This window comes from Triturus cristatus, chromosome 2_1, assembly GCF_964204655.1.
Source record: "Triturus cristatus chromosome 2_1, aTriCri1.1, whole genome shotgun sequence".
NCBI classification, from domain to species: Eukaryota; Metazoa; Chordata; class Amphibia; order Caudata; family Salamandridae; genus Triturus; species Triturus cristatus.
This window is the reverse complement of record NC_140581.1, coordinates 664,835,221-664,862,960: the sequence shown is the minus strand read 5'-3', so window position 1 is coordinate 664,862,960 and position 27,740 is coordinate 664,835,221. Positions and strand designations below refer to the sequence as shown.

General features: G+C 49.8%; 1 protein-coding gene across 2 annotated transcripts in view; it reads right to left on the bottom strand.

The window, feature by feature from the left end:
* The window catches only part of MAN2A1 (mannosidase alpha class 2A member 1), a 1,157,125-nt gene that overhangs the window by 953,603 nt on the left and 175,782 nt on the right, over positions 1 to 27,740 (bottom strand). For both annotated transcript variants that reach the window (XM_085632583.1, XM_085632582.1), the window contains one exon: positions 3,915 to 4,086. In XM_085632583.1, the coding sequence (XP_085488709.1) occupies positions 3,915 to 4,086 (172 nt within the window). The remainder of the gene's footprint in view (positions 1 to 3,914; positions 4,087 to 27,740) is intronic.

Below are 27,740 nucleotides of genomic sequence, written 5' to 3'. Positions count from 1 at the left end.
GATTTGGGACGTTATCTCCACCCTCACACCAAACGTCCTCTTCATCACTGAGACCTGGCTCAACCCCACTTCTGCACCAGACATTGCCACCGCAATATCCGAAGGATACAAGATCACCCACCGCAACCACATTAACAAGCCTGGAGAACGGAGGGATCGACATCATACACAAGGAACCCATCCAATGCACCACCATAAATGGCGACATTACCCCAGCCATAGAACGCCTCAACTTACGACTCCAAACAGACAGCAAAACCACCATCAGGGGCACCCTCGCCTACCCTCTTCCAGGATCAAGTCCAGCCTTCTGCAACTTTATCACCGACTTCTTCGCCCCTCTCGTCATAGACTCTAACAACTACATTTTCCTCCGAGTCCTCAACTCCCATCTCGTCAACCGCAATGACACCACCAACCTCTGCGACAGCATGAACGACATAACACTCACCCAACTCTTCCACTGTCCCATGCACACCGCAGGCCACACACTAAACCCCATCTTCACCACCAGCGACCGCATCAGGTACAGCCACACGACGGAACTCCCCTGGAACGACCACTCTATCGCCAATTCAACATCACCAAATCACGGACCTTCGCCCCAGTCTACCCAACACCACGGATCAACACCCTCAACACCATCGACTCCCATCTCCTCCAACAACCTAGACCAGAATGTCAGAAACTTCAACAATTGTATCACCAACTGCGCCAATATCATCGCCGCTCGCATCGGCAAAAACACCCACGGAAGGTCCACCAAGCAGGCTAGCTGGTACAGTGAAGACCTCAGAACCGCTAAATGACATTGTAAACAAATGGACATTTTCAGCCCTCAACCTCTACCATAGACAGTTGAAAGAATAAAAGAAAAAGGACTTGGCCTCACGCATCAAATCAAGCTCCAATAACAGCAAAGTATTCTTCAATACAGAAAAAAAAATTCCAACCCCTCAGCTGCAACAAACATTAAGCCCTCACAGGAAGTCTGTGGCACCCTTGCAAACTTATTCCCCAACAAGATTGCCAACATCTAAAGAAACTTCAAACCCCAGCCTAAGGTCACTGACTTCTTCAAGCAACACAACAACCACTCTACCATCACATACATCCGACTAACCAAATGGAGCCAGCTTGCCCCATAGGACACTGCCTCAATGATGAACTTGGCCCACTTAGGGGCCCCAGCTGACCCATACCATCACCACATCTTCAATCTAGGTGAAGCCATAATCAGCCACATACTCACCACCTGGTTCAACATCTCAATTGCCACAGCCACCTTCCCTGAGGACTTGAAACACGCAGAAGTCAACACCCTACTAAAGAAACCATCGGCCAGACCCCAGCAAACCCAAACAACAACGGACCTATCTCCCTGCTCCCGTTCCTAGCTGAAGTATTAGAAAAAGCCATCCACTCTCCTTACATCAGGAATGTAACCTCCTACTCAACTCCACCCAATCCAGATTGTGCAACAGAGACAGCCCTCATCATGGCTACAGATGACATCCGAGCCCTATTTCAACAAGGAGAGACTGCGGCTCTGATGCTCCTAGACTTCTTTGCAGCCTTTGATACGGTCTCCCATCACACACGCATCACAAGGCTGCAAACATAGGCATCCAAGGTGCCAATCCCAGATGGATCGCCTCTTTCCTCAGAGGAAGAGTGCAAAATGTCCGCGTTCACCTCCGAACTCAAGGAAACTCACTCAGCCCCGCCCCCTTCGCCACTTATATGACACTTCTGGCCACCATCGCCAAAACAAACGGACTCAACATCATATCCTATGCCAACGACACACAACTCATGCTCTCCATACACATCACCTACACCAATATCAACTTCACAACTGCATAACAGACGCAGCAGACAGACTCGTCATGGATCTCCTTAGACGTACCCCCTACCTCAGGGAACTCCACTGGCTTCCTGTATAGAAAACATGCCAGCGCAAGCTCCTAACCCACGCAAACCAGGCCCTACACACCCTGCAGACCTGACTACTTGAACCACCTCTGCTTCGCGTCCCTTTCTCGAACCCTTAACCTCCGCAACTGACAGATGCGGAGGTCATTCCTTCTCCTACCTAGCAGCAAAGACAGGGAATGAGCTATCCTTTCATCTACGGACCTCCCATCTCTTCAAGAGTTCTGAATGTCCCTGAAGACTATTTGACTGATTTACCCCCACAGGTGACAAGAAGCTCTCTACAAATCTACTGATTGAAAAACTATTAGTGGATTTACACCAAATAAAAAAGACATACTTTCTAAGTAAAGTTCTACTTTAGTGGTAAGTCTGATGTAAATACGCTAAACCGTTTGGGCTGGAGATGAGAGCAAAACTTCCCATACAGCAAAAATGGGAGATCACAATTTTTTTCTCTTGCCTAAAACCTTTTGCCCTCTGAACAGATCTCAATTAAATCAGTCAAACAGTCTCTGTAGACAGACAGACAGACAGACAGACAGACAGACACACAGACACACAGACACACAGACACACACACAGACACACAGACACACAGACACACAGACAGACACACAGACACACACACACACACACACACACACACACACACACACACACACACACACACACACACACACACACCCTCCCCCCCCCTGGTCTGTCCCATGGTATTGGTGGAGACCCTACACTTAAAAACAGACAAATTAAGTTAACAGATTTACAGTGCCAGTGGTGTTATAGCAGGCTTCATCTAACATGAGAACTACCTTTTTTTGCATTACTTATGAGACATGCCAAGTATGAAAGGGCATTGTTTTGATATACATACATAATATTCTAACAGAGAAAATAGAGCGAACTCCCATTATGACATACCAAAGGAATTTGTCTTTAAAATATATGCTAGTCCACAGCCATCTTAACCCCAAAACCACCAATTGGCTGGGACAAGGGAGAGGTTTACGACGATGCAGCCAATGTAAAGACTGTAACTACAGCAGGACTATGCAGGAAGTTACTGTGGACAGATTAAACAAGAAGGGGCGTATACCCAAATTGATAACCTTCAAAACAGACTTTGTAGTCTATGTGATTACCTATCCATGAGGGAAGAAGTATATTAGCTCCACTACCTTCCCTGTGAAGAAGCACATCTTGGAACACTGGAGAGCAATAATCAACAATGATCAGAGCTCTAGCGCAGCCAAAAACTTTCAAGAAGCATACCATAGTGACTGGACGATGGCCAAATATTTTGACGTTGATTCAGTCTCGAAACACTCCAGAGGTGGGAACAGGCTGTCTGCATTACGCAGATTGAAATCCAGTTTCATCCTCAAAGCTTGCTGCATCACCCCACAAAGGATGAATACCGATGAAGAATTGCATTCAGATTTGTAATGGGAAAATATTCCATGAGCCTCCGCAACCAACACAATTTGCCTTTTTAAGTTGATACACATTTTAGTTTAACTGAGGTGAAGGGAGTTGAAACACAGCAACACGAGGGATGTGGGATGAGCAACAGGGAAAGCAAAGTCTGATGCCCGCACAATAACTTATGACCTGATTTATTGTGTGACCTAGGTTTCTTGACTTTATATCATTATACTTCAATATTATGCATCTACTCTATTTACAAGACTATAAGGCCGAGAGCACTGAAGACCAGATATTAGCTACATACATACATTTAATCGATATGGGAGAGGTGTACTACACACTTGTGGAACCTTTTTTCCCTTAAGTGTGAAAGGGCATTGTTTTGATATAGATATATGTATATACAAAAACAAAAGTTAAGAGATGTTGGGACATGGATTTGTTATCCCTGAACAAATTGTTACAATGCAAAATATGCCCTGGGTTAAAATTACATTAAATATCACTGAGCAAAAAAATTAGGAAACGCTGAATAATCAGTTGTTACAAACCTTTTAACAGCATCTTTTTTTTGGCTATCAAGTCCGTCCCACCATTTTGAAAAATAAGATATTTCAGCCCACACAAACTTCCTCTTGCCATCTTCCTGAAGCTTGATCACCATGTTATTGAGGATGTGCTGTGTCTGATCTCGAAAATAATCATCAAATGTCTTCACCCAACCTAGAAATAGAAATATAGGCACAATAGGTTTTAATGGTTATTTAGGATATACATACTCCCATACCTTAGTGAAAAAAAGAAGTTTCTTTCACTAATCATAGATTTAGATTTTTTAAGACATGCCCTAATACTTAAGAAAATGCTACACATCTGTAATACTAGAGGTCTGCAATATTAAATGATACTGCGGTTGCAAAGCCTGCGGGTGCACTAAATCATATGCTTTGTGAATGCAAAAACACAAGTGTCGAAGTACTATAGGCACACTGCGAGTCAGAAATGACGGACTCTCAATAAGCAATGTATGGCTCCTAGCAATTCAGAAGGAGAGGGAATAAAATGTGGGTTACCTTCTCTTTATCAATCACAATTACATTTATTAATGCTTTGAAACTACAACTGTAGCCGCAAACCATTGATTAAATACAGGCACCTCACCATGAGGGATATTTTCCACTTTGTAAACGAAGGCTCAGGCATTGTGGGAGCATGCGGGTGCATCATGGCCGTTTTTTAATTTTTTTATTAATATATTTATTTTTGAATTGCAGCCCTGATCCATGTAAAGGGAAAAGATTGCAATAAAAAACTTTTGACAGTGAATACTGACTGCCCCATACAGGCGTCCATTGGAGCATTTGCAAAAGATTAGAAGGGGCTTCAAGCTGATCCCTGCAACTATAATATTAAGTAACTGGAAGGATATCATTGTTCTGTGAATAGTCTCTTTGTGGTACAAGGGTGTTATGCACTCCTTATATGGTAAAGCGAGAGCCATGCTATCAGCGAACATTGTGCTGTGGCTAGCCACTTTTCTACATTAGGCCTACTGCTGAATTTTCAAAGATTCTAATGTTTCAAATATTCCCAACCATCAGGCATGGACCTTAAATCACATTCACAAAGCAGTGCTATCTTTGGTCACCTATAAGCAATGGCCCTAGAACTGACACAGAGAAAATACAATGGGATCTACATTGGAAAATCACCAGATTCCTTAAAAGAAAGACAAGTAAAATAAAACAAGTTATGGTTGTATACAAAAGAAGAACATGCGGTTTGGAATTTAAGTTTAAAGTAAAGGAGTGTTATGTTACAGATTAGGAATACCATGGCTAGTAAGTGGGTTGGAAGCAAGCTAATCTTTAAAAGACACATGCTATAGATCTAACTATTGGTACAGGTGAATACATTTCTTATGCAGCGTTGATTATTTCCTACTAGATTCAATTACATTGGATAGGGAATTAAGTAGCATTACCTAGAAAGGACTGAGGTGTTTTTTTCCAGATTGACTGATTTCTCTGAACGGCTTGTCCCATGTATCCTCACATACAATTGAGTCCACAGACCCTATGCACAGTGTGTCATTTTGCTACTTTGCAAATCTTATAATGCATATAACAAACTGAACATACAGGCATCTGTTAAAAAAAAGATGCTTTTTGTTTGTTCTTAGCTACTTTTTACAAGATACATGAAGTATGGTGCACTAAAGCCTGACCACGTTCTGGCATCACCACTCCCAACTATACTCTCCAACTGCAAGCAACTGGGAAACACACAGAACACGAACACCACATTCTACAGCATTATAGCAAATCTACTCAGAGAAAAGATGGCACCCAAACAACACGCAACGCTAAACCAGGAACACATAATCCTCCATTACACATGGGGCAACAAAGGAGGACCTCTACACCAATAGTGATATATCACTAATATCCCTAGTTGTTCTCAAACACAAGAAAATACAACCAGAGTACATTTATTACTTACCACGCAAGTATAAAAAAAACACCTCATATTGGGTCCATGTGAACACGTGCATGCACGAACACACACATACAACTAAGCAGACTAAATAATATAGCATACACTGGGTATGCAACCTGGTATATTACAGCAAAGTACTGAAAACACATGTACAGTGCAGGTAATTTATTATAAACACACCTTACCACACAAGAAACATTAAAAGAGATGGAACCTACACCGAGGCAAATCATTAATATATCCTTGCTATAATACATGGTCATCATGTTGTCTGTGCTAACATGTACAGAGGAACCTTTTATTCTGGGGAGGAAAGACTGAAGAAAGAATGCCATCACTCAACCACAGAAGATTGATGTGTAGGTGGGTGTCTTGTGGTGCCCATCTTTCTCAGACTTTCAATTCCTGGAGATGTACATTCCAGTGATGCATAAGAGGTCATAACGAATTAAGGTGTCAAGTTAAGAAATGTCAGACCTACTGATGTGTAGGAAATACTTACAATCCTTGGCCGTATCCTTTGGATAAAGCAGTAGAGGCAATGCTTATGAGGGTGATAACAGGCCAGAAGCCACAATGTCTGAAAATACCTTTTTTTTTTTTAAAGGAGACTCTGACATTTTTTTGTCAAAAGTAACACAAAAATGATGTAAGAATTTGTTGTGATCTGTGCACAGGTCAGTTTAAAGACAAACATTAAGGTCAATCTCTTTCTGAGGGGAGACTCCATTCAAACAAATGCGGTAAGAACTCTGGAGAATGGTGGCCCTTGAGGGTTAAGGGTGTTTTCTGAGCTGCTTCCTCATTGGTTGGCGTTTGGTGAACCGATGTGAATTAGTTAGCAATGGGACAGCTGTGAGCTTTTCCAAGCTGTGTCTAGCACTGCACTGGTCACTATCATTACCGCAAGACTTATAGCCGAATGATAGGAATAATTGAAGGCACATATGGTGCCCTCCTTGCATACTCCAGTTCAAAAAGTTCAGGGAGCCGTTGGCTCCCGCTCTGGTGCGAAGCTGGACAAAGGACATGGGAGTATCATCTCCACTGTATAGCCCCTCCTCTGGGAGGGACCCCTGAATTGTCCAAATCCTTTCCTGAGGGTACTTAAGAGCTTACTAGTGGGCTGGTTCCTAGATTCATTGTGGTACAAGATTCCAATACAATCCTACTTCTTCTTCAACTGTCTAGGCATGCTGGACTTCGCATTGGGAACAGAGACTGCAACTGCGAAGACTCCTGCTTCTCCTGGTGTCATCGTCCAGCAAGTCTGCTGCAATGTCTGTGCCTGAGCTCCATACAGGTTCTTCACAGGACCTGTGGACATCCAAGACACCCGAAGAAATGTCCCTTTGATTGAAGGAGTCACTCTACTGCATCTGCAGGCTCCGCGACGAAGCTGACCGTTCTGCTGATCCTGGGCTCCCACGGACACAGTAAGGCTCAGCAACACAGGTTCTGCAACTCCCTTGAGGCCTGCACTGTCTTCTGATCGAGTTTGAGGCCAGTATCCCTCGTCGGAACTGCTGGAACAGAACCCCTGTGCACCGTGTCGACTTGCTGTTGCGAAGGTTTGTTGACTCTCTCCTCCAGAGATCTTCAGGCTTCAAGAAGCTCAAGCCTCAAGCATCTCCTCCAGCCAAGATCTTCGCCTGCACCGCATCCTGTGCAACGTAGGCCTTCATCCTTTGGTGAGCTGCTCTTGGCCCTCTTGTAACTCCTGCTTCTTCGGCCTCTGGGTCCTTTTGAGGGTCTTCTTTGGCTCCAGTGGGCTCCCCTGCTTGCTCGGGCATGCTCTGGCTTACCTGCTCGTGGTGAGTCACTTGGGCCTTGCTGGTCCTGACACTGCACCTTTTTCTACGACTCCGTTGGTTGCCATTGCCAAGGCTTGTTGGTGTCCCTGCCAGACACTGACTCCTCGGCTCTAGACATCCGACATGGGACAGCTCGTAAACGGCTCCTGGTCTTCCACAGCATCACCTCGCCCGCACAGCTGCAACTTGAAAGGCCCTATCAGCTGTCCCGCATCTCTGACATCAGTGGGCATTCGTCTTCCATGGCTCATGGTCAAACCTGAGTGGCATAGTCTCTGTCCCCTCTGCTTCCAGGTACTCCTCAACCTGAACCCACCTTGTGGTTCCACCGGATTTTTCACACCTTCTTCATCGGCGGCATCTTCCTGCAGTCCTCCATTGTGGGCTATGGCGGTTTCTGTCGCCACTTCGCACCTATGCACCCGGCTTCCCTGGTGTAGGTATCCTGATTCCTGGGGTATCCACGGGTGGGTTGGCTCTCCAACTTTCCATCATCCACTGGATTTCTTCAGGGTTCGCTGGTTAGGGTCCTTCTTTAAAATTTCAACCGTGACTTACCCATTGACTTGAATTGAGTACTCGATCGTGTTCCTACACTGCACATGACCTCTGTGCGGTTGCTAGATACTCACCTTGAGTGGTTCCATTGGGTCTCCGACTCTTCTACGTTTTCTGGGTCCACTCTTGACTTGAGTTGTGGTTCGCATTCCACTATTTTAGTATATGGTTCGGCCTAACCCTGGAGACAACTGTGTATTCTGTGCTATTTATGTATTGTATTGACAAAGTATTGTGTGTATGGGGTTTATATCTCCAGGTAGGAGAAAATACATTGTGTTAGTGAGTGTTAATAATAAATACATATTTTTTTATAACTATACTGTGTGGTTCTTTTTCACTTAACCTACAGGTCCTGGCAAAACAAGCTGCTTTACACTTCTTCTGGACTAAGCCAGAAGGCTGCTCTCCACAGCTACCACTGAAGTGTGCTTTCTAAGGTTGTTTAGGACCACTAAAATCACTATAAGGGTTGTCTGGATTAGTACAAGGTGCTACATTTACGTAAGTAAGCACCATATACTAAGCGTCTATGAAAATGAGGTGTGAATATTATTTTGGGAGGTTTTATGAATACCCACAAAGTCATTCGAATGCCAAGCATCCTGTCCATCCCTGTGATTTTTGTCATGAGGAATATCTACTTTTCTAGTGAGTTTTCTACAAACAGATCTATAATATGTGGCATATAAATTCATAAGTCCTGATTCTGTGAATCAGGATTAGCAACTTATACATGCAAAGTTTAATTTAAGAATGTAAAATGCTTTGTAAAAGAGACTTTCTGCTGAGTGTATGGGATCATTTATTGCAAGGCGTTTAATAAGTGAAAAATTGTAGACCTCCAGACAGCTGAGAAACATGTTTCTTTATTCTTTTTAATTGCAGGTTACAAATTACATGTAGAATGGCATGTGTGTACTTCACCAGGTGCTAGCAACTTCTCTCGCAGCTATAGTCTCCATCTAGCAAATATTGTGCAGCATATGGTACGTTCTATCATATTACATTGGACAACATTACAGCTCACCAACTCAAACAATACAAGGGAGAGCAATCCAATATATAACAGAATTATGTTCTCAATATTTTACGTCTTCTGGCAACATTGTTTAGAGATGACTCTCTATATGCCCACAAATCCACGACAAAAAGGAGCTGCTAAGTTTGTCGCAAACCCATGATCTTTCCCAAAATTCAGGTTTTCTATTTATTATATTTTTTAATTTCTAACATACATGAGCCTTTATGGCGCAGGGGATACTAAATCCAGAGAAAATGTGATCATATGTCATGTTATCTGAACGTTGCAGAGCAGCATCTTCCTTAATAAGAGAACAACCAGGATGTCAAACTTTTACTAAAACAAAGAGGAATGTCCTGACCACGTACTTCTAAAGGATCCTTCCTACATTTAAGGCATGATTATTCAAGGGTTACTATTATGAAGTTAATGAATCATCTTAGATATGTTTGTTGAACCACTTTACCTTTGTAGATGGCTACGAATGGTGGGTCCAATGATCAGAGGTGGCCCGTCCCTAAGAGCCCCACCAAATCTCTTTTTGCTAACATGAAGAGTGTCTATCAGGGTGAGCAAAGGCCAGCCTCACATACACTCTTCATGCATCAGACAGCTAAGCATGATACTTGCGCTAAATGCAACAAGCTGCCTAAACCGAACATTGCAGAGCAGAAGATGTTACAGTCCTTTGGGCATAACCTCCTCATCCCGGCAAAGCCTGGGACCTGAATGCTTCAGTTTTAAGCCTTGAAGTGTCCAGGGCTGAGTGTCCATCAGTGACACTCATCATAAAATGGGGTGGGGTCAGCAGGTTCACTGACGCAATCCCACTCTGTGACAAGTAAGGGACTTCCACCTCCTCTCATTGGCAGACCCATAACAAGGTCATCCAATGTGAGGAGGCTGCAGTCCCTATCGTAAGGAAGCACTGAAACTTCTCTTCTGCCATCAAGATCACCACTGTGTTTTTAGTTTTTGTAATGTTTGATATGTGCGAGTGTGTGCATGGATGTAATGTATGTATATTTGTGACTATGTGCTGTGAATGTGTATGTGTGTGTGTGCGTGTGAATGCATGAGTACGAGTCAGTGAGTGTGCATGTGTCATTGTAAGGTTTACTCACGTCCCCGCTCAAATTACCAGCCACCACTGGCAATGCCTAAAGTTCCCATGTAACACTCCAAAAGAAAGATCTAGAAAAAATATCATGTTTTTTTCTCACGAAACATACCATAACTTAAGGACTGAAACTGGGCACCTATTAAACCTGTTAAAATCATGTTGCTGGGGGGCGTGGCCAAGATGGCGGGGTGAGCGGACGCTTCCTCCCGTAGCTCCTCCGGCCCGGCCAAGCTTGAGCCCTTTTCTTATGCTTTTCTCCCCCCGCTGAGGCTCAGCGTGGAAGAGGAGCGTGGCGGAGCACCTGGTGCGCACGTTGTTGCCGTTTTGGTTCTGATCGCCTCGGGGGAAGCCCCCAAAAAGTCCGATCGAGCTCGAGGAGCGAAGGAGGGCCTGAGAGGCGGAGCGCATCGGAGTGCTGTCCGGGCGCCTCGGCTGGGCCTGGTGCTGAAAGTTGCGATCTGGAGGGAATCTGGCCCGTCGCTCGACGGAGGGTGAAGGAGCCCGGCGGGAGGGGACCCGACGGTGCGGAAGACTTAGGACGGGTGCTTTGGCACTCGGACCTGTGTCGGCGACACTTCGCACTGTGTAGGCCCCTGTCCCTTGGCCGAAGTACGGCGGACTCTCTGTTGGGGTCGGACCATCTGGGCCCCTGCGTGTGACAGACTGAAACCGGCGGTGGAACCTATTTGATTGCTGTGCGTTTTGGGGGCCCCGGTGGTGTCGCCGGGCCTGGTCGCTCTGCCCTGCCTCGCCCTGCCGCCATCTTGTCCCCGTGGGATCAGTGGTGTTGGCCCTCGCCGGCGCCCTTGCTGGCGGATGTATGTGACCGCCGCTGCTGCCGGGCTGACTTTTTGGGGGATGTGCTGATGAGGAGCCCCCCACTGTAGCTTCCATTCCTGTCCCGGATGGGCACCCGCGGCTGGCGGTGACCGGGCTGGACCGCCATTTTGTCACCTGTGACGCAGCGACCCTGCTTGTGGGGGGACACCCACGTCGAGTGCTTGCCTGCAGCTGGGCATCCCTGGGGCGGCTGGACCAGTGCCCGACCGTAGTGCTTGCGATGTCTGGACGAGGAGGCTCGAAGAAGGGGGACCGCACCCTGCCGGACATGCTTGGCAGGGCCCAGCAACTGCGGGACAGAACACAGCCTTCGCCGGGGACCTCCCAGGCCTCGGCGGACGTGACTGGGGGGGAGCCACCCGTCACGAGGACCTTTATGGAGGAACTGTTTAGCTCCCTCAGGGAGGACTTCCAGACACTGAAGCGGGAGGTGGCCAGCGAGGTCCGGGAAGTGCGCAGGGAAGTGGAGGGCCTTGGCGAGCGCGTTGAAACGGTGGAGACGGAGGCCCAACGCCGGGAGGAGGAGATAGTCCATCTTCAACAGGACGTTCTCCGCCTCCGGGAGCAGTGTGTTGAGCTCCAGGCCCACTCTGAGGACCTTGAGAACAGATCACGGAGGAACAACATTCGAGTGCGTGGTGTGCCGACTGCAGACGAGGGGTCCGATCTGGGGAGCTACCTGCGGGACCTGTTCTGAGAGATCCTGGGGGAAGCTGCAGACTTCCCCATTAGCATTGATAGGGCACATAGGGTTGGCCGGCAGCGCCAATCATCGGCACCTCCACCGGACATTCTGGCCTTCCTGCCCGATTTCCCGCTGAAGGAACGCATCATGACTGAGGCCCGCAGGAAACAGCCCCTGACTTTCCGGGAACGGGCAGTGGCGCTTTACCAGGACCTCTCTGCCATCACGCTGCAGAAACGCAGGTCCTTCAGGATTGCCACTGACTTTTTGCGCGAACACGAGACGCCGTACTCTTGGGGTCATCCCTTCCGCCTGATCTTTCGATGGAACGGGGTGCTACACCAGCTACGCTCCTTGCAGGACATTTGTGGAGTCTTGGGGCTTACGGCGGCGGAGGAGGAAGGAGCTACACCGTCTTGGAGGGCCTCGGAGAGACGGAGCCGGCGGAGGTCGGCGAGGCGACGATCAGCGGCCAGCGCAGGGCGTCCTGATTCCCCTACCATCAGGGCGGACATGGCCGACGCTTTGAGGGCGGCGGCCAGGGACTCGGCCGGCTCCACTGGCGTGGCCTTGACGGCCTAATACTCACTCCGGGGGGAGATGCCTTTAGCTTCTTTAAATGCTGGGTGCGGGGCGGGGGGGTTGGGGAGGAGCGGCTGGAGGTGAGTGGCTGGACGTCCACTTCGTTCCTTTCTACGGACTTGCCCGTTTTGGGGCTTGACTGGGACAATGGGGTGTTTGAGCTTGCGTTTGGCTAGTTGCCAGGGTTGTGTTTTGGGGGGGTGTAGGGGTTGTTCTGGGGTTGGGGAGGTCCCGTCCGATGTTGTCCATGCCCACGCTTGGTATGTTATGGCTTGTCCTGTGCGGCTGCCCCGCGCGCCCCACCCGCTGATCCCCTGCCCATTGCACGGCGCTCCCGATCCCCGAGAGGAATGCGGCCCTAAAGGTAGTGACCCTTAATGTTCAGGGTCTGAATAATCCCGTGAAGCGCAGAGCGATCTTATCTTTGCTGGAGGGGACGCAGGCGGACATTTGCCTTTTACAGGAGACCCACTTATTGTCCCGGGATTGCCATAGGCTGCGCTCTGCTAAGTTCCCTACCCAGTTCTTCTCCTCGGCAGCGAACAAGACGGCGGGGGTAGCCATTCTTCTAGCGAGCTCCTTTAGGGGGGAGGTTTTGTATAAGTGTGCTGAACAGAAGGGGAGGCTTCTTGCGTATCGCATGCGCTTAGGGGGCATAGCGTTTACGGTCGGCTCCGTTTATAGCCCAAACGACCACGAAGAGCGCTTCCTAGACTCCGTGTTGGTGGATGTCACTGCTTCCCCCGACCGCCACGTCATTTTGGGGGGAGACCTTAATATTGTCTTCGATTCTGTGATGGACAGATCGGCGCAGCGCTTCCCGCAGACGGGGGAACTGTCCCAGGCTGTGAAGGCCCGGATTGCGGAAATGGACTTACACGACCTTTGGCGTTCCATGCACCCCACGGATAGGGACTACTCTTACTTTTCACACGCACATCGAACCTACTCACGGCTGGACTACCTTCTGGTGAGTGGACCGATGCATGCCGCTGCCACGGCGGCGGACATCGGGGTCCTGACCTTGTCTGACCATTCACCAGTCACCGGCGTTTTCCAGTGGCCGGCGGCCTCCCCCTCTCGGGGGGTGTGGCGCCTCCGGGATACCCTTTTACACAAAAAGTCTGTAGTGCAGCGTATTGGGGAGGTCATACAGGACTACCTAACTCACAACAGCAACACCGACACTTCGCAGGCGACACAGTGGGCGGCACTGAAGGCAGTCCTCCGGGGGGAATTTATCTCTATCTCCGCAGCCGAAAATAGGGAGCGGCAACGGAAGAGGGACGAGCTGACCGTTCAGGTCCGGGAGCTTGAGCAGGTCCACCGCCGTACGGGGGCGCCAAGGGTGTGGAGGCAGTTGAAGGCTGCGAGGAAGCTCCTGTCGGCACTGGATCTTGATAGGGCGGAGTATGCCGCCTTGCGCTTGAAACACGCTTTCTACACTGGGGGGGACAAATGTGGCAAGCTTCTAGCACACCGGCTCCGGGTCACGCAGCAGCGTGGCGTCGTGAGGGAACTGGTGGGCACGGACGGGGTGGTAGTCTCCGGGGACTCAGCGGTAGCGGAATCTTTCCGCGGCTTCTACGAGGCGCTGTATGCGGAGGAGCCCTCCTCGCCACGGGACGCTGAAGGCTATTTGGAGTCGGTGACCCTTCCGGTGCTGGATCCGGCTCAGGCGGACCACCTGGAGCGGGATATCCATGTTGAGGAGGTGATTTCCGCTATCGCGCGGCTGAAGCATGGTAAGGCCCCGGGCCCGGACGGGTACACGTCTTTGTTTTATAAGACTTTTTGCACGGCTGTGGCCCCTGTCCTTACTCGGCTATTTAATTCCTTTTCCGAATCGGGAGCCATCCCACCGGATCTCCTGAGGGCGACGGTCGCGGTAATTCCGAAACCTGGGAAGGACCGGGCCCTCTGCGGTTCGTATCGACCCATCTCGCTCTTAAATGTCGACCTCAAGTTGTACACAGGGATTCTAGCGTCCAGGCTGGGTCCACACCTCCCCGGATTGGTGGAGGCGGACCAGGCTGGCTTTGTACCCGGGAGACAGACGGTTGACAATACCAAGCGGGTGCCGCATGTTCTGGAGAAGGCCTCGCGGATCCCGGGGGAGCGGATGTTGCTGTCCGTCGACGCGGAGAAGGCCTTCGACAGAGTTCACTGGCCGTATCTCGAGCTGGTTCTCAAGAAATTGGGAATCGGGGATAAGTTCCGCACCATGGTATTCAACTGTTATAAGCATCCTTCAGCGTCGGTGCGGGTCAATGGGTGCAGCTCCGGTGGATTTGCCATCGAACGCGGCACGAGGCAGGGCTGCCCCCTCTCGCCGCTCTTGTTTGCCCTCTACATGGAGCCGTTTGCTCAGAGGATTCGCGATAACCCGGATGCGGTCGGGGTCCGGATGGGCCAGTATGTCCACACTGTCAGTCTCTACGCGGACGATGTCCTGTTGACCTTGGACGACCCTAGGAGGTCGCTGCCTGCTTGCCTCCAGGAACTAGACGCCTTTGCCTGTGTGGCCGGCTTCAAAATGAATATGAGCAAGTCAATGGCGTTAGACGTGTCCCTGGCTGCGGACACCAGGAGGGACCTTCAGCGACTCTTCCCCATGCAGTGGTCCTCCTCCACGGTGCCATACCTGGGGATTCTGCTGGCGCCCACATTACCGGAGATGGTTACGGCTAACTATGCCTTCCTCAGCAGGAAGATCAAGGAGGAGCTTGGTCGATGGAGCAAAGGCCTACTGTCCTGGTTGGGGCGAATCGCGGCGGTTAAGATGACGGTGTTGCCCCAGATACTGTATCTTTTCCGGGCCCTCCCTCTCCAGCCCCCGGTGGGCTGGATACGACAAATGCAGGCTGACATCTCCCGCTTTGTCTGGCAGGGCCGCAAGCCACGAATGAAGAGGGTCCTCTCCACGCTTGCTCCGGAGGCGGGGGGCCTCGGTATTCCAGACCTCCGTAAGTACTTTCAGGCGGCACAGCTGCGATATTTGGTGGAGTGGAGCAGGTGGGAGTCCGACAAACACTGGCTCTTTCAAGACCAGGCAGTGGCGGGCCGCACTTTACAAGAGGTTCCATTCTTGCGTCGCGCGCCCCGCCCCCCTAACCTTTACGCTTCTTTTATTACGCGGGTCCCCCTGCGGGTGTGGGACGCAGTCTGTGAGGCTCGGGGCCTCACCACCTTCCCTTCGCCGTTCACACCCATAGCGGGCAACCCGGACTTCTCCCCAGGGATGGAGCCGGGAGTTTTCTCCCATTGGGTGCAGGCGGGCTGCAGGGCGCTCTTCCAGATCTATGGCCCGGAGGGAGTGATTCCGTTTCAGCAACTCCGCCAGGAGTTCGGCCTGACGGAGCTGGACAGATTGCGCTACATGCAGGTTCAGCATTGGGCCCTCCAGCCCCAGGTGCGTGACACCGCTGCTCGTCAAATTACACCGTATGAGAGGTGGCTGGCTACCCGGACCTCCGACGCTAAGCTAATTACCGATCTGTACAAGTACCTACAACCCCCGCCGTTTCACTATTACAATCCGGGGAGGGAGCGCTGGCACAGGGAATTGGGTAGGACACTCAGCCACAAGGAATGGGACAAAATCGCGTATCGGGCGCGGCACTCTGCATATCACACGGGCCTTACGGAGACCTTCACTAAGGTGTCCACTTATTGGTATTACACCCCGGAGCGACTGTATGAAATGCATAAACACACTGACAAGGGGTGCTGGCGGGGCTGCGGGCAGGAGGGTACCCTCTCACACATTCTTTGGGATTGCCCCGTGCTGACCGCTTACTGGAAGGAAGTTTTGGATGAGGTGGATAAGCACTTTGGGATAGAGCTGCCGCGCTTCCCGGCGTATGTCCTGCTGGGCCTCCCCAATGACCTAATGTACCCACTGAAGTCCCGCAGGGGCAGGCAGATCGCGATTGCGCTGGGGTCTGCGGTCCAGAACATCCTTATCCACTGGCGCACCGACACTGTCCCCTCCATCACGGGTTGGTTGCATAGGCTTTGGCATGTGCTGGGAATGGAGAAGCTGTCGCTCACGGTGGCGGGGGAAATAGACCAATTTGAAGAGCTGTGGCAACCCTTTCTAGCGCTGCTGTCCACCGAATTCCGGGAGCTCACCTGTCCGAGGTATCTTAGGCTTCTCCGGCTGACGCCGCCGGTGATCCCGGCGGACTAGATCACATGTGAGACAGGGGCCTCCGGGGGGGGGGGTGGGGGTTGGGGGAGCGGGGCTTCTTGGTGAGGACTAATCTGACGCGGGACCATAGGACGGGGGGGGGGTGGGGTATGGGTTTTTTCTTCCTTCCTTTCTTTACTGGGGGGATGGGGGATGGGGGGGGGGTGGATTGTGCTTTGTCGAGTTGCTGCTGGCTTTCATTGCTCAGATTTGGGGTGTTGGATATGCACGCAGGGATTCCACAGTTTGCATTTTTAGCCTTTCATTTACTGTGCTTTTCCCCTGGCCCATCGAGCTATCCATCGCTAACCCTCTTGAGTTGCACCCTTTTTTCTTTGATTGTATTAAGTGTACCCTAACCTCCTATCCCCCTCCCCCATGGTTTGTTTTGTTTCAATAAAAACGTTTTAAACATAAAATCATGTTGCTGACTCAATGGAAACTTTCTTCTCAAACATGTAGGAACTGAGTAATGATAGCAAACATTACCTAAAACATCTCCAGCATTCTAGGCCTCTTTTGCATAAAGATGAACCCAAATCAAAGCATGCTACAAACAGAGTGAGCCAAAGCAAGCAAAAAATGCAGAACACGCAGAGGACTGACGAGTCACTCAATCAAGTATAATTTATTCGGCTCTAAAGAGCCATAAAAGATTGCACGAATATTAAAAACAGTAAAAAGATAGTTTAAAATGCAATATATAATCTCATTTGTTCCTAGGGAGAGTAGGTATTCTATTGCCAGTTTACAATTTCTAATCCCTGCTGCAGGTAATAATGGACAAATGGGGTGCGTGGCCAACCGCCGAGCGAAATGGCCGCTTCCTAAGGCGACTCCGACCAACAGCGTCCATCCCTGAGTAAATCCGGTTAACTATCCGACCTGTAACTGGTTTTAAGCTCATCATGAAGCACCGGAACTTGCCACGGACCGATTGAGCAGTGAGACCGCTGATTCTGCTGCGCGGCTCTGGCTCTCGGTCCGATGACGCGCACTGTGGCCCGGCGGAGCTGTTGCTGAAACCACGCCCTTGGGTGCCTTGTACCGTCGCTGGAGGCTCCATCTGAGACCGGCATACCACCGCTGAGGGCCGAGATCCTGGGACTATGTGAGAGGGCCGGGAACTGCCTGCACACTGAGGAGTGGCCCCACGGCAGGCGCTGTGCCATGTGGCGTCTGGCTGGATCCCGAGAAAAGCTGTTGCTTTCCTTGGCCCCGGGCGGGCCTCCGGGCTTGCCCTGTGGGGCACGATCGGCGCAGCGCTCACCAGCGCTCCTAGTGTCAAGGGCACTGAGCAGTGAGAGCACCCATACATACGAAGGAGGTACCGGGGCCACCGGCATAGCTGCTACTGGAGGTGTGGTCCCCGACGTCTACGATATGGGCCCTGCGGCAAGGTGGTCCATCGCCGGCATTGAAACAGCTTGAACCGGCCCTGCTTCCTGCGCACAGTTTGGGGCAGAGTAGGTGAGGAAACACGGGCGCACCCCTGTTGTCCCTCGTTGCCCGGGCCTCGCGGGTGGCTTGCCTGGTCGTTCGCGGCCCCTACCCACGGCAGCCGGGGGGCACGGAGGTGGTCGTTACTGGAGGCGGCGAGCATGAGAGGACCCCCTGAGAAGGCACTACGCACCGCTGAGAGGCCTCGCAGCTAGATCGAGCTCCAAGCAAGAGCAGGGCACCTACACTAGCGAAATTGCGAGCTCTGACCCCGCCGCTACCACATTTTTTTGGAGCTTGCAGCACCCCGTTCACCGTGCACAGTTGGGGGGTTCTTTTGCGGCCTATCAAAGGACTTACCGTCTTGTCACTGGGAGCCCCCTTTCCCAACCTGACAACTTTGCCTGTTCCCGGACAGCCCCAGGCCTGCATCATTTTTCACAGCCTCTAAGGAGGAACCCGACCGACGTTTGGCGGGGATCGCTGGGAGCGCTGGTCCGGTCCCCTCCTTGTTCCCCTGGTTCCGTTTGGTTCACGAGGGCTGGGCCATGGCTGGAGGTCGTAGCGCGAAGTCGACTGTTCAGGCCAAGCTGAGTAAATTCACATGGGACAAGACCCCTGGGGCGGATCCGGAGGCGGGTGCGGCAGTAGCAGAGCAGCTGCGACCTGGAGGAGAGGTGAAAGAACTTACGTTGCAGGATATGCTCACTGCCATCACGTCTGTCCATACCTCATTGGAGTCACAGATCGATTCTGTATCCTCTGAAGTCTCCCTCATACAGGCGGATATGCGCTTCATGAACACCCAACTGAAGGATGTGGAAATTAAAGTGAGCTCCGTAATCGAGGACACCTCTGACCTACAGCGCAAGATGGACGATCTCTGGGCCCACAATGACAAGCTAGAGGCGCAGCTGGACGACTATGAGGGATTCTCTCGACGCAACAACGTCCGCATCCTGGGAGTCCCGAAGAGGCCGGAGGGGCTGGCACCGGACCTGTTCGTGGAGCAACTGATCACTACATACCTCAAGCCAAGCGGCCTCTCCAACTTCTTTTCTGTGGAAAGAGCGCACAGGGTGCCGGGCGGCAGGCCTAAACCAGGTGCCCCTCCACATCCTTTGCTGGCTAGGATCTTTAACTTGAGGGACAGGGACATTATCCTTCAAGCGGCCAGATCGGCGCCCCCATTCGACTTCCAAAATAGCAGGGTCACCTTTTTTCCAGACTTCACCCTTAAAGTGCAGAGACATCACCGCAGCTTCCTCGACGTCAAGAGAGCGCTTTGTGAAAAGGATCTGAAATATGCCATGCTCTTTTCGGCCAAGCTGAGGGTGGAATCAAATGGGAAAGCTTGGTACACCACCCCGGAGGAGGCCTGGGACTGGTTGGATGGCTGGCGCACTGTGGGCCGGAAGAGCAACCGTGCCCGAAGGGCGAGGGCCGATAAGGGAGCTGATGGATCAGACGGTGGTTCACAGCCTGGGGAACTGGAGGTGGCGTCTGGAGGGTCTCAATGACTGGTCTGTATGTTATTCTCTTTGAGGGCTGGGGAACTTTCCACTCACCGCAGAAACTGAGTCAGGACCCTCTCTGTGACTGAACTGCTTTTGATCCATGATTCCTAGATTTCATAGTGATGGGCAGAACGTGTTTTGGTACTGATTGGTGCCTACGAAAGAATTGGGCTTAAATGTGTGATTACCAGTTGTCTATGTCTCAGGGACGGGTGCCCGGTTAGTTACACGCACCCACAAGTTTGAGGGGTGGGCAACAGGCACCATGCAAGTTTGGGTGGATGGGAGGTTCTGACACCGCCATGCAGGGAGGGGGGGGGGGGGGGGGGGGGAGTCTCGGTTAGCGAGTTCTGGGCGCTTGCTGGGGTTGGGGGAGGAATTGTTCTAATTTGTATTGTTGTTTTTTTCCTGTTTAGGTATGACATATTTGAGAGGCTTCAGGTATTGACAGGAATGGGTTCCATGCTCTGGTATATGTATTTGTGAAGATCCAGGGGTCTACAGGAATGTCTCCTCCTGCGGGCCTCCCTGGTAGGTTTCCTCCGCGACTGAGCGTACTTTGACGAGGAGGTGATATGCACGATCATTAGACAGGAGCTTAAGTTGCTGTCGTGGAATGTCAACGGCTTGGGGGATAAGATTAAGCAAGGGGTGGTTCTCCAATTTTTAAAACATCACTCCCCGGATGTCGTTCTCATACAGGAAACCCACCTACTTGGGAATGCCTGCAAGTCCCTGTCGCGATGGGGTTTTCAGCTGGTGGTCCACTCGGCTTTCGGCTCTGGTTTCCGAGGAGTGGGTATATTGGTCCGGAAATCGTTCCCCATGATTGTTGACTTGGTCCACACAGACGTCCTGGGTAGATTTGTGGCTGTCTCCGGGACTTGGGAGGGGCGCACACTCAATCTCCTCTCAGTCTATATACCACCAAGATTGCACTCTCAGGCCTTCATAGATCTTGTGGACCTCCTTCTGAACTTACCCGATGGCAGATTGTTGATAGGGGGCGATTTCAACTCTATTGTCTCCGACTCCCTCGATCGCTGGCGCCAGAGGGCCCTGCTGCCCTCCCGCAGGCGGATTCACAGCTTTCTGGGAGCGATGGGCCTGGTGGATGTGTGGAGGAGCTTGCACCCGACCGAAATACAGTACACTTATCTCTCTGGCCCTCATGGCAGTATGTCCCGTATAGACTATGTATGGACGCTAGCGCATCAACTCCACGTCGTCAGAGACGTACAACACCTAGCTAGGGGGATTTCCGATCATTCACCCATTCAGTGTCGCCTAGAGGAGGGCGAGTCCACAGTCGGCCGTATTGCCCGGATCAACTCCTGGTACCTCACGACACCCCCAGATTAGGGACAAGGTCCTGAGCGAGTCTGATCTTTACTTTCAGGAAAATGAAGAGTCGATTGACTCGATGGCGATGCTTTGGGAGGCTTACAAGGTCGTTATACGAGGGGTGGTGTTGGCCCAGATCGCCAGACAGCGCAGGGAGAAGGCAGCAGACGAGACGCGCTTAGAGGCTGAAATCTTAGACCTAGAGGACGCCGTCTGGACGCAAGACTCGGCGAAGTGTGTTAGAAACTGCGTATAAAAGTCAAGGAGTTCTCCAATCTAGCTATGGAGGCTGCCAAGACGTACTATAGGGCCACGCACAGCAGAATCTACGACGTAGGCAATAAGGCAGGTAAATTACTGGCTTGGCTGGATCGCAGAGATAGGGCTCAGCGGGTCGTGGTTGAGATTGAAACAGACTCACACGCTCGCCTCACTGCACCACAAGATATTGTGGACGCCTTCGGCCATTACTACCAGTCGCTTTACACATCCCACATGTTGCATACGGAGGAGGTTTCCTCGCGTTTACGTGATATCTCAATGCCGTTACTCACCGAGGAGGAGTGTTCCGACCTCGATCGCGACATCACAGTCGCGGAGGTTAAAAAAGCAATCCAAGACTTGCGTGGGGGGAAAGCATCGGGCCCCAACGGTCTACCTATTGAGTTATTCAAGCTCACGGCGAGCAAGACGGCACCTTATCTCACCGAAATGTACCGCAAAAGTAAAAAAGAGGGTATGCTTCCTGAGGATCAGCGACTCGCCAATATAGTCGTAAACCACAAAGTGGGTAAGCAAGCCAAAAAGTGTTCATCTTATCGGCCTATCTCGTTGCTTAACTGCGAAGCCAAAATCCTAGTGAAGGATTCTCGCACGCCTGATCCATCCGGACCAATCGGGATTTATGCCCGCTAAGAATACCTCCCTCAACTTGCGCTGGCTCCACGGTGTACTGTGCCGCGTCGATACAATTAGAGAGGAAGCGTTCGTGGTATCCCTGGACGCTGCCTCAGCATTCAACACCATCGAATGGCCCTACATGTTCGCAGTTCTTCATAAACTGGGTTTTGGGCTCGAATTTATCAAATGGGTGCGGCTTTTATACCATCAACCGCTTGCCCAAGTAGTCGTTAATATTAGGAAATCTCCTGTGTTTGTTCTCGGCAGAGGCACCAGACAGGGTTGCCCCTTGTCTCCGCCTTGGCCCTAGAGCCTTTGGTGACATGGGTTCGCCAGGACCCCATCATAAGGGGTCTTAAATGGACGTCAGGTTGGGAGGACCGCATATTGCTGTATGCGGATGATATCTTGCTTTATTTGGCCTCCCCGGCGGCATCCCTAAATGTGGTTCTAGACATATTCCAGGTGTTTGGTAGGTTTGCGGGGTATACGATAAACTGGTCTAAATCATTGCTATATGTCCTTAAAGGCAAACGGCCTTCCCTCCCCCGGGGTTGCCAATTGGCGATGGCAGCCGATGGCTTTAAATATTTGGGGATCTGGGTCTCTTAAGATCTATCTAGATTCTACAATTGTAACCTTCTGCCACCTCTTGTGCGGCTTAAATCGGACGGCCAACACTGGAAATCGCTCCCGTTGACCCATTTGGGAAGAGCGGCCATATTCAAAATGATGTCCCTTCCCACACTCTTACATGCATTACAGAACACCCCTCTTCCTGTCGCCGCCTCGTATTTCAAGAAAATTGACAGTATCGTTCGGGAATTGCTGTAGGAGGGTAAACCACCTCGTATTGCAACACAAAAGCTCACGCAAGGATGGTTTGATGGGGGCATCGGACTTCCGGACTTTAGGAAGTACTATTGGGCATCGCAACTCGCAGCAATCAACCAATGCATGTACAGACCACAGGGGGACCCATCTTTTCAGATTGACAGGTGGCTCCTCCCAGGTGGTGGCTTCGAGGGTGCTCTATATGTACGATCTTTGGTACCTACTCTGACTGACCCTACTGGACACGCGGTGCATGTGTGGAGGGTGGCTACTAGAGTCTAGGCTGGGAAGGAAAACTCACACAGGCCACGCCACTCTGGCACAGTGAGCAATTAGGTAAACTGATCTGCTCGAAGGGCTTCGATAGGTGGGACCTCATAGGCATCTCCACGGTGGGTGATTTATTGAAGTCGGGTGATGTGATCCCCTTTCCCCGGTTACAGCAAGAATACGATCTGGCCCAGTCTGAATATTTCAGATATCTCAAAATTAGGCATGCCTTGCTAGCTGTACTTTCCAGGGGTAGCGAGCTCCCTGAATCCTCCCCACTCGAAGAAAGGATCTTAGACGGTGACCTACCGGAAAAGGCCATTTCACTCATTTAAAAAAAAACTTATCAACAACATGGCGGATCCTTTGACCTGCTTGAGAGCCAAGTGGGACCACGATGTGGCTGGTCTAGAAGATGATGAGTGACAGGGGGCAGTGAGTGGCCTCCCCTCGGGAGGTGGCCATCTCCCCTCGGGAGCGCCTGGTGAAGCTAAAGCTTCTCCATAGATCCTACTTGTCGGGCCCCTGATGGTTAGCATGGTTTACACGTCGGATGGTAGCTGTGTGCGACAATGTGGTCAGGAGGGGACTTTTATCAATGCACTCCGGTGAATGCGCAGTGATACACAAGCTAATAGGAGGGGGTGGTGCGTCAGATGGAGGAAGCGTTGGTCCAACAGATCCACTGTAATATTAAATTGGCATTGTTGAATATATGGGACCCTACTGACTTGAACTCCAGGGAACAAACATGGGTCACTTTGGGGATGATGGTTGCGAAAAGGAATATTGCCCGATTGTGGAGGGCAAAGAACCCGCCGATATGGACTGGTGTATGGTTAGGGAGAAGTCCATCTATGAAGCCAGGGGGTGCCTGAACAAATGGACACAAATATGGTGGCATTGGAATGTCCACAGGGGAGAGATTTGTGATCCCCGAGACCCAGAGAGGATGTTACCAGTGGGACCTAGTTTTGTACATTTGAAGCCGTCAATGTCACTTTATGCTACATATGTTTTAAACTCCATTTCATGTACAACATTTATTGCCATCTCGCATGTAACGGTAGAGCCTATGTGTCATGCCTTTTTCACTAAAAATAATTAAAAAACTAATAATGACGGACGAATGAACTGCTTCCTCTGGGCGGTATAAAATCTGCAGAATAAATAAAGTGCGTAGTACCTTGACAAGAGAAACTGTCACACGGACAGACAGGGAGTGATGCAAACCATAAACCTTGAATAGGGAAAGCAACTAGGAAATGTATAGTTTTTAGACACAGCCTAGTCAACAAAAATTTCTGCCTTTCATTTAAATCGATTTGCAGATAGAGGGCGGGTTCTTTTTGTGGCTGGGAGTAAAGCTCTGGGTGACCAGTCGAATTACATATAGGGCAGGCCCGCTCATGACTTTGGTAGAAGAGTGCCTTAATAGAGGCAGACAATACATTTTTAAGGTGTCAAGGTTTGTATAGTATTCTGTGAAACCCATTTTGACAAAACTCGTTTTGACATACCTTAACCAGGGTATATCTAGGCTATTATCCAGCTTCATACAATCTGCCAGTATTGTCCTACTAAGGGTGGCCTCTGGATTCTTCCAGGTATTTATCCAGAGGAATAGTGATTGTAATGCAATATGGTCTTTCAAATAACTCAGACCAACTTCCTCATGACAAGAAGCAACAGAGGAGCTCTGGGGCACGGAGAGAAGTCTTCTTAAAAACGTATTTTCATGACCACGCAGGTGCCTTTACCACAGTTACCAGCAAATGCCCTCACCATATACGTTGTAAAAACAAACATGTGGTGAAGGCTATGGTTGGTAACAGTGCAAAGGCTCTGCGTGGAAACAGCAGCGCTGTAATGACTGTTTCCCGTCAATAACATACATGCAATAAATAATGGGGAAACCTTACCATGCTAGTACTGCCTGTCTTTCATTTCTAACGGTAGCTGCAAGACCCAAACTTCTGCAGTGATTTTAAGGCAGGATTGATGAACTGCATGAGTAAAACGTTGCATTCAGTTCCTTGTGAAATAGTTTGCATAAGAACACTTGGGGGTATATTTACTAAGATTTTACGCCATGTTTGCATAAAATCAACGCAAAATCTTTTTTTTTACCTATTTACTTTCCAGCACAAAACCTGTTTTACACTGGAAAATCACTTGAAAGTAACGCAAAGAGGTGCATAGCTCTGCTTTGCATTACTTAGTGCCAAGGGGGCACTCCATGGGTGGGTCATGGGCGTTTTTGCAGCGCACAGGGCTTAACCTTATCTACAAGGCCACGTAAAGCCACCCTTCATGGCTTTTTTATGGCCTTGTAGGTATGGAGTGAGGAAAGGCTGTGCAAGTCGCTGCATTGCCTCACACTGCGTCGGAGAGCGTGCCATGGGCATTGCAGTGGGTGTTACCACGCGACACCATTAGTTTTTCTCACATTCCCAGATCTACAACAAGGTGTGAATCTGGGACTGCATTAAAACCGTGCTTCTCCCCCAGGACTGGCATAATGGGGAGAAATAAAAAAAGTCACATTTTTTCCTCTTTCAATGTGTGCTGCATTCTGCAGCACCCATGGGAAGAGGGAAATACCCCCTCTGCACAAAAACAATAATGCCAACAATACAGACACCCTTGTACCTTAGTGCAAGGGTGCCTGCGTTGGCGCATGGCTGCTAATTGTGCGACAGCACTGGCTGCCAGGACAGGAATGCACCGTATCTTGTAAATATGGTGCATTCCTGCCCTTTCAAATTGGCGTTGGAGCAAAATGACTTGCGGCACTGCCCTATGCCAATTCTTTGTAAATATGAGCTCAAATCATCGAGGTGCTTTGATTTTCACCAGCTTTCCAGGCACCTGCCAGGTGCTGGACTGAAAAAATTCTGGTTGTAGGCTGACCTATGTGGGACGAATTGGGCACACAGGGCATGAAATATAGAGGCAGGGTCGAAACGTTGAGTAGGGTGTCAACAGCACATAAGAATTAGTGTTTCAGAGAATGTGAGATTAACGCAGCCAACCCTACAGTGATGTTTTTATGTATGTTAATGTGTGTGTGTATGTATGTGTGTATATATATATATATATATATATATATATATATATATATATATATATACACACACACACACACACACACACATATATATGTATATATATATTCACTGAAAAAACCATAGGTTTCACACACGTTATAGTTAGGAATTAGCATTTAAAAAACCTTGCAAATTCACTTAAAAAACCATAGGTTTCACACATGTTATAGTTAGCTGGGCATTTCCCTCGTAAAAAACCAATGAAATTCCCCCGTTATAGTTAGTTCAGGCAACTATAACTCATGCGACCGCAATCCGCTGCTGATGACGTCAGATATTACATCACTGTATTTAGACACTTATTTACCCATGTCTTCTTCCATTCATCTTTAGCTATACATATATTTCATTTTTTTTTTTTCAGAAAGACACATATGTCATCAGTGATGTAATATCTGACGTCATCAGCAGCGGATTGCGGTCGCGTGAGTTATAGTTGCCTGCACTAACTATAACGGGGGAATTTCATTGGTTTTTTTACGAGGGAAATGCCCAGCTAACTATAACATGTGTGAAACCTATGGTTTTTTAAGTGAATTTGCAAGGTTTTTTAAATGCTAATTCCTAACTATAACGTGTGTGAAACCTATGGTTTTTTCAGTGAATTTTTTTTTTTTTTTTTTTTTTAAAAAAAACCTTTATTTGTGCATCTTAAAAGAACAAATACGGGCCTACAACCGTCAGGCCGGCCACGATACAATGAAGCACTGATACCCACATTACATCCCCCGTGCGTCAATGGTCAGGATTAACAACGAGTTATGAGTCACATACTGGAGATATCTTTGACACCCGGGGAAGGAGAAGTGAAGGTTAATTTTAAGTTTTTAGAGTATTTTATCAAAGGAAAAAAGTCAATGAAGGATAAGAACAAAGGAGATTCGAGTCCGCAAGATGGCCTCACCACACGGGAGAGCAGCAACATCAGTAAGAACAACAATGGAAGTAAAAAACTCAAACAGTGAGGCGGTGCCGAAATATAACAGGATAGTCACATGAGCAAGTACGCACCCCTCCGGAGCCGCCCCCACTTGATCCACCCCACACCCGGACCCCGAATCGAAGAAAGTAGAGCGCAGAGACATAGAAGAAAAAAGGCCCATAGAACTAATTAAGAACAGAGTATTATCCCCCCACCCTACACCAATGCGGAGGCTACGGCCTACCCCCCCCCCGACATAGTGCCTGTCGCCCAATGAACCCGAAATATAGAGAAGAGAGAAAGTGGGAATAGAGTAAAGAAAATAAGAAAACAGAAAAGAAGGTGGGGAGGAGCCCACGGGACACCAGAGCGCCCCGAACCATCAGCCAGTCATGGCCCCCACACACTGAGAGCCCACTAATCCAAAAAACGGCATGCGAAGATACCATGGCACCACAGTGTAAGCGAATGGATACAAGTCGCGATGAGTGCGCGCAAAACAGACATACAGTTCCAGTCCCAGGCCAGCCCGTCCATAAACCCTGGCAATAGAAGTCAGTCTAGCCCTGGCCCGATCGCGGGCGTGGGATTAAACCAGCCCCTGCATGAAGGCCCCGTGTCCCGAGCAGACAAAGACAAGATGGCCGCTCGTGAAAGGATGGTGAAGTAGGATCACGAAATGGCCGCCATCCATCGGTTGAGGTCCCTCTTTGCACCAAATAA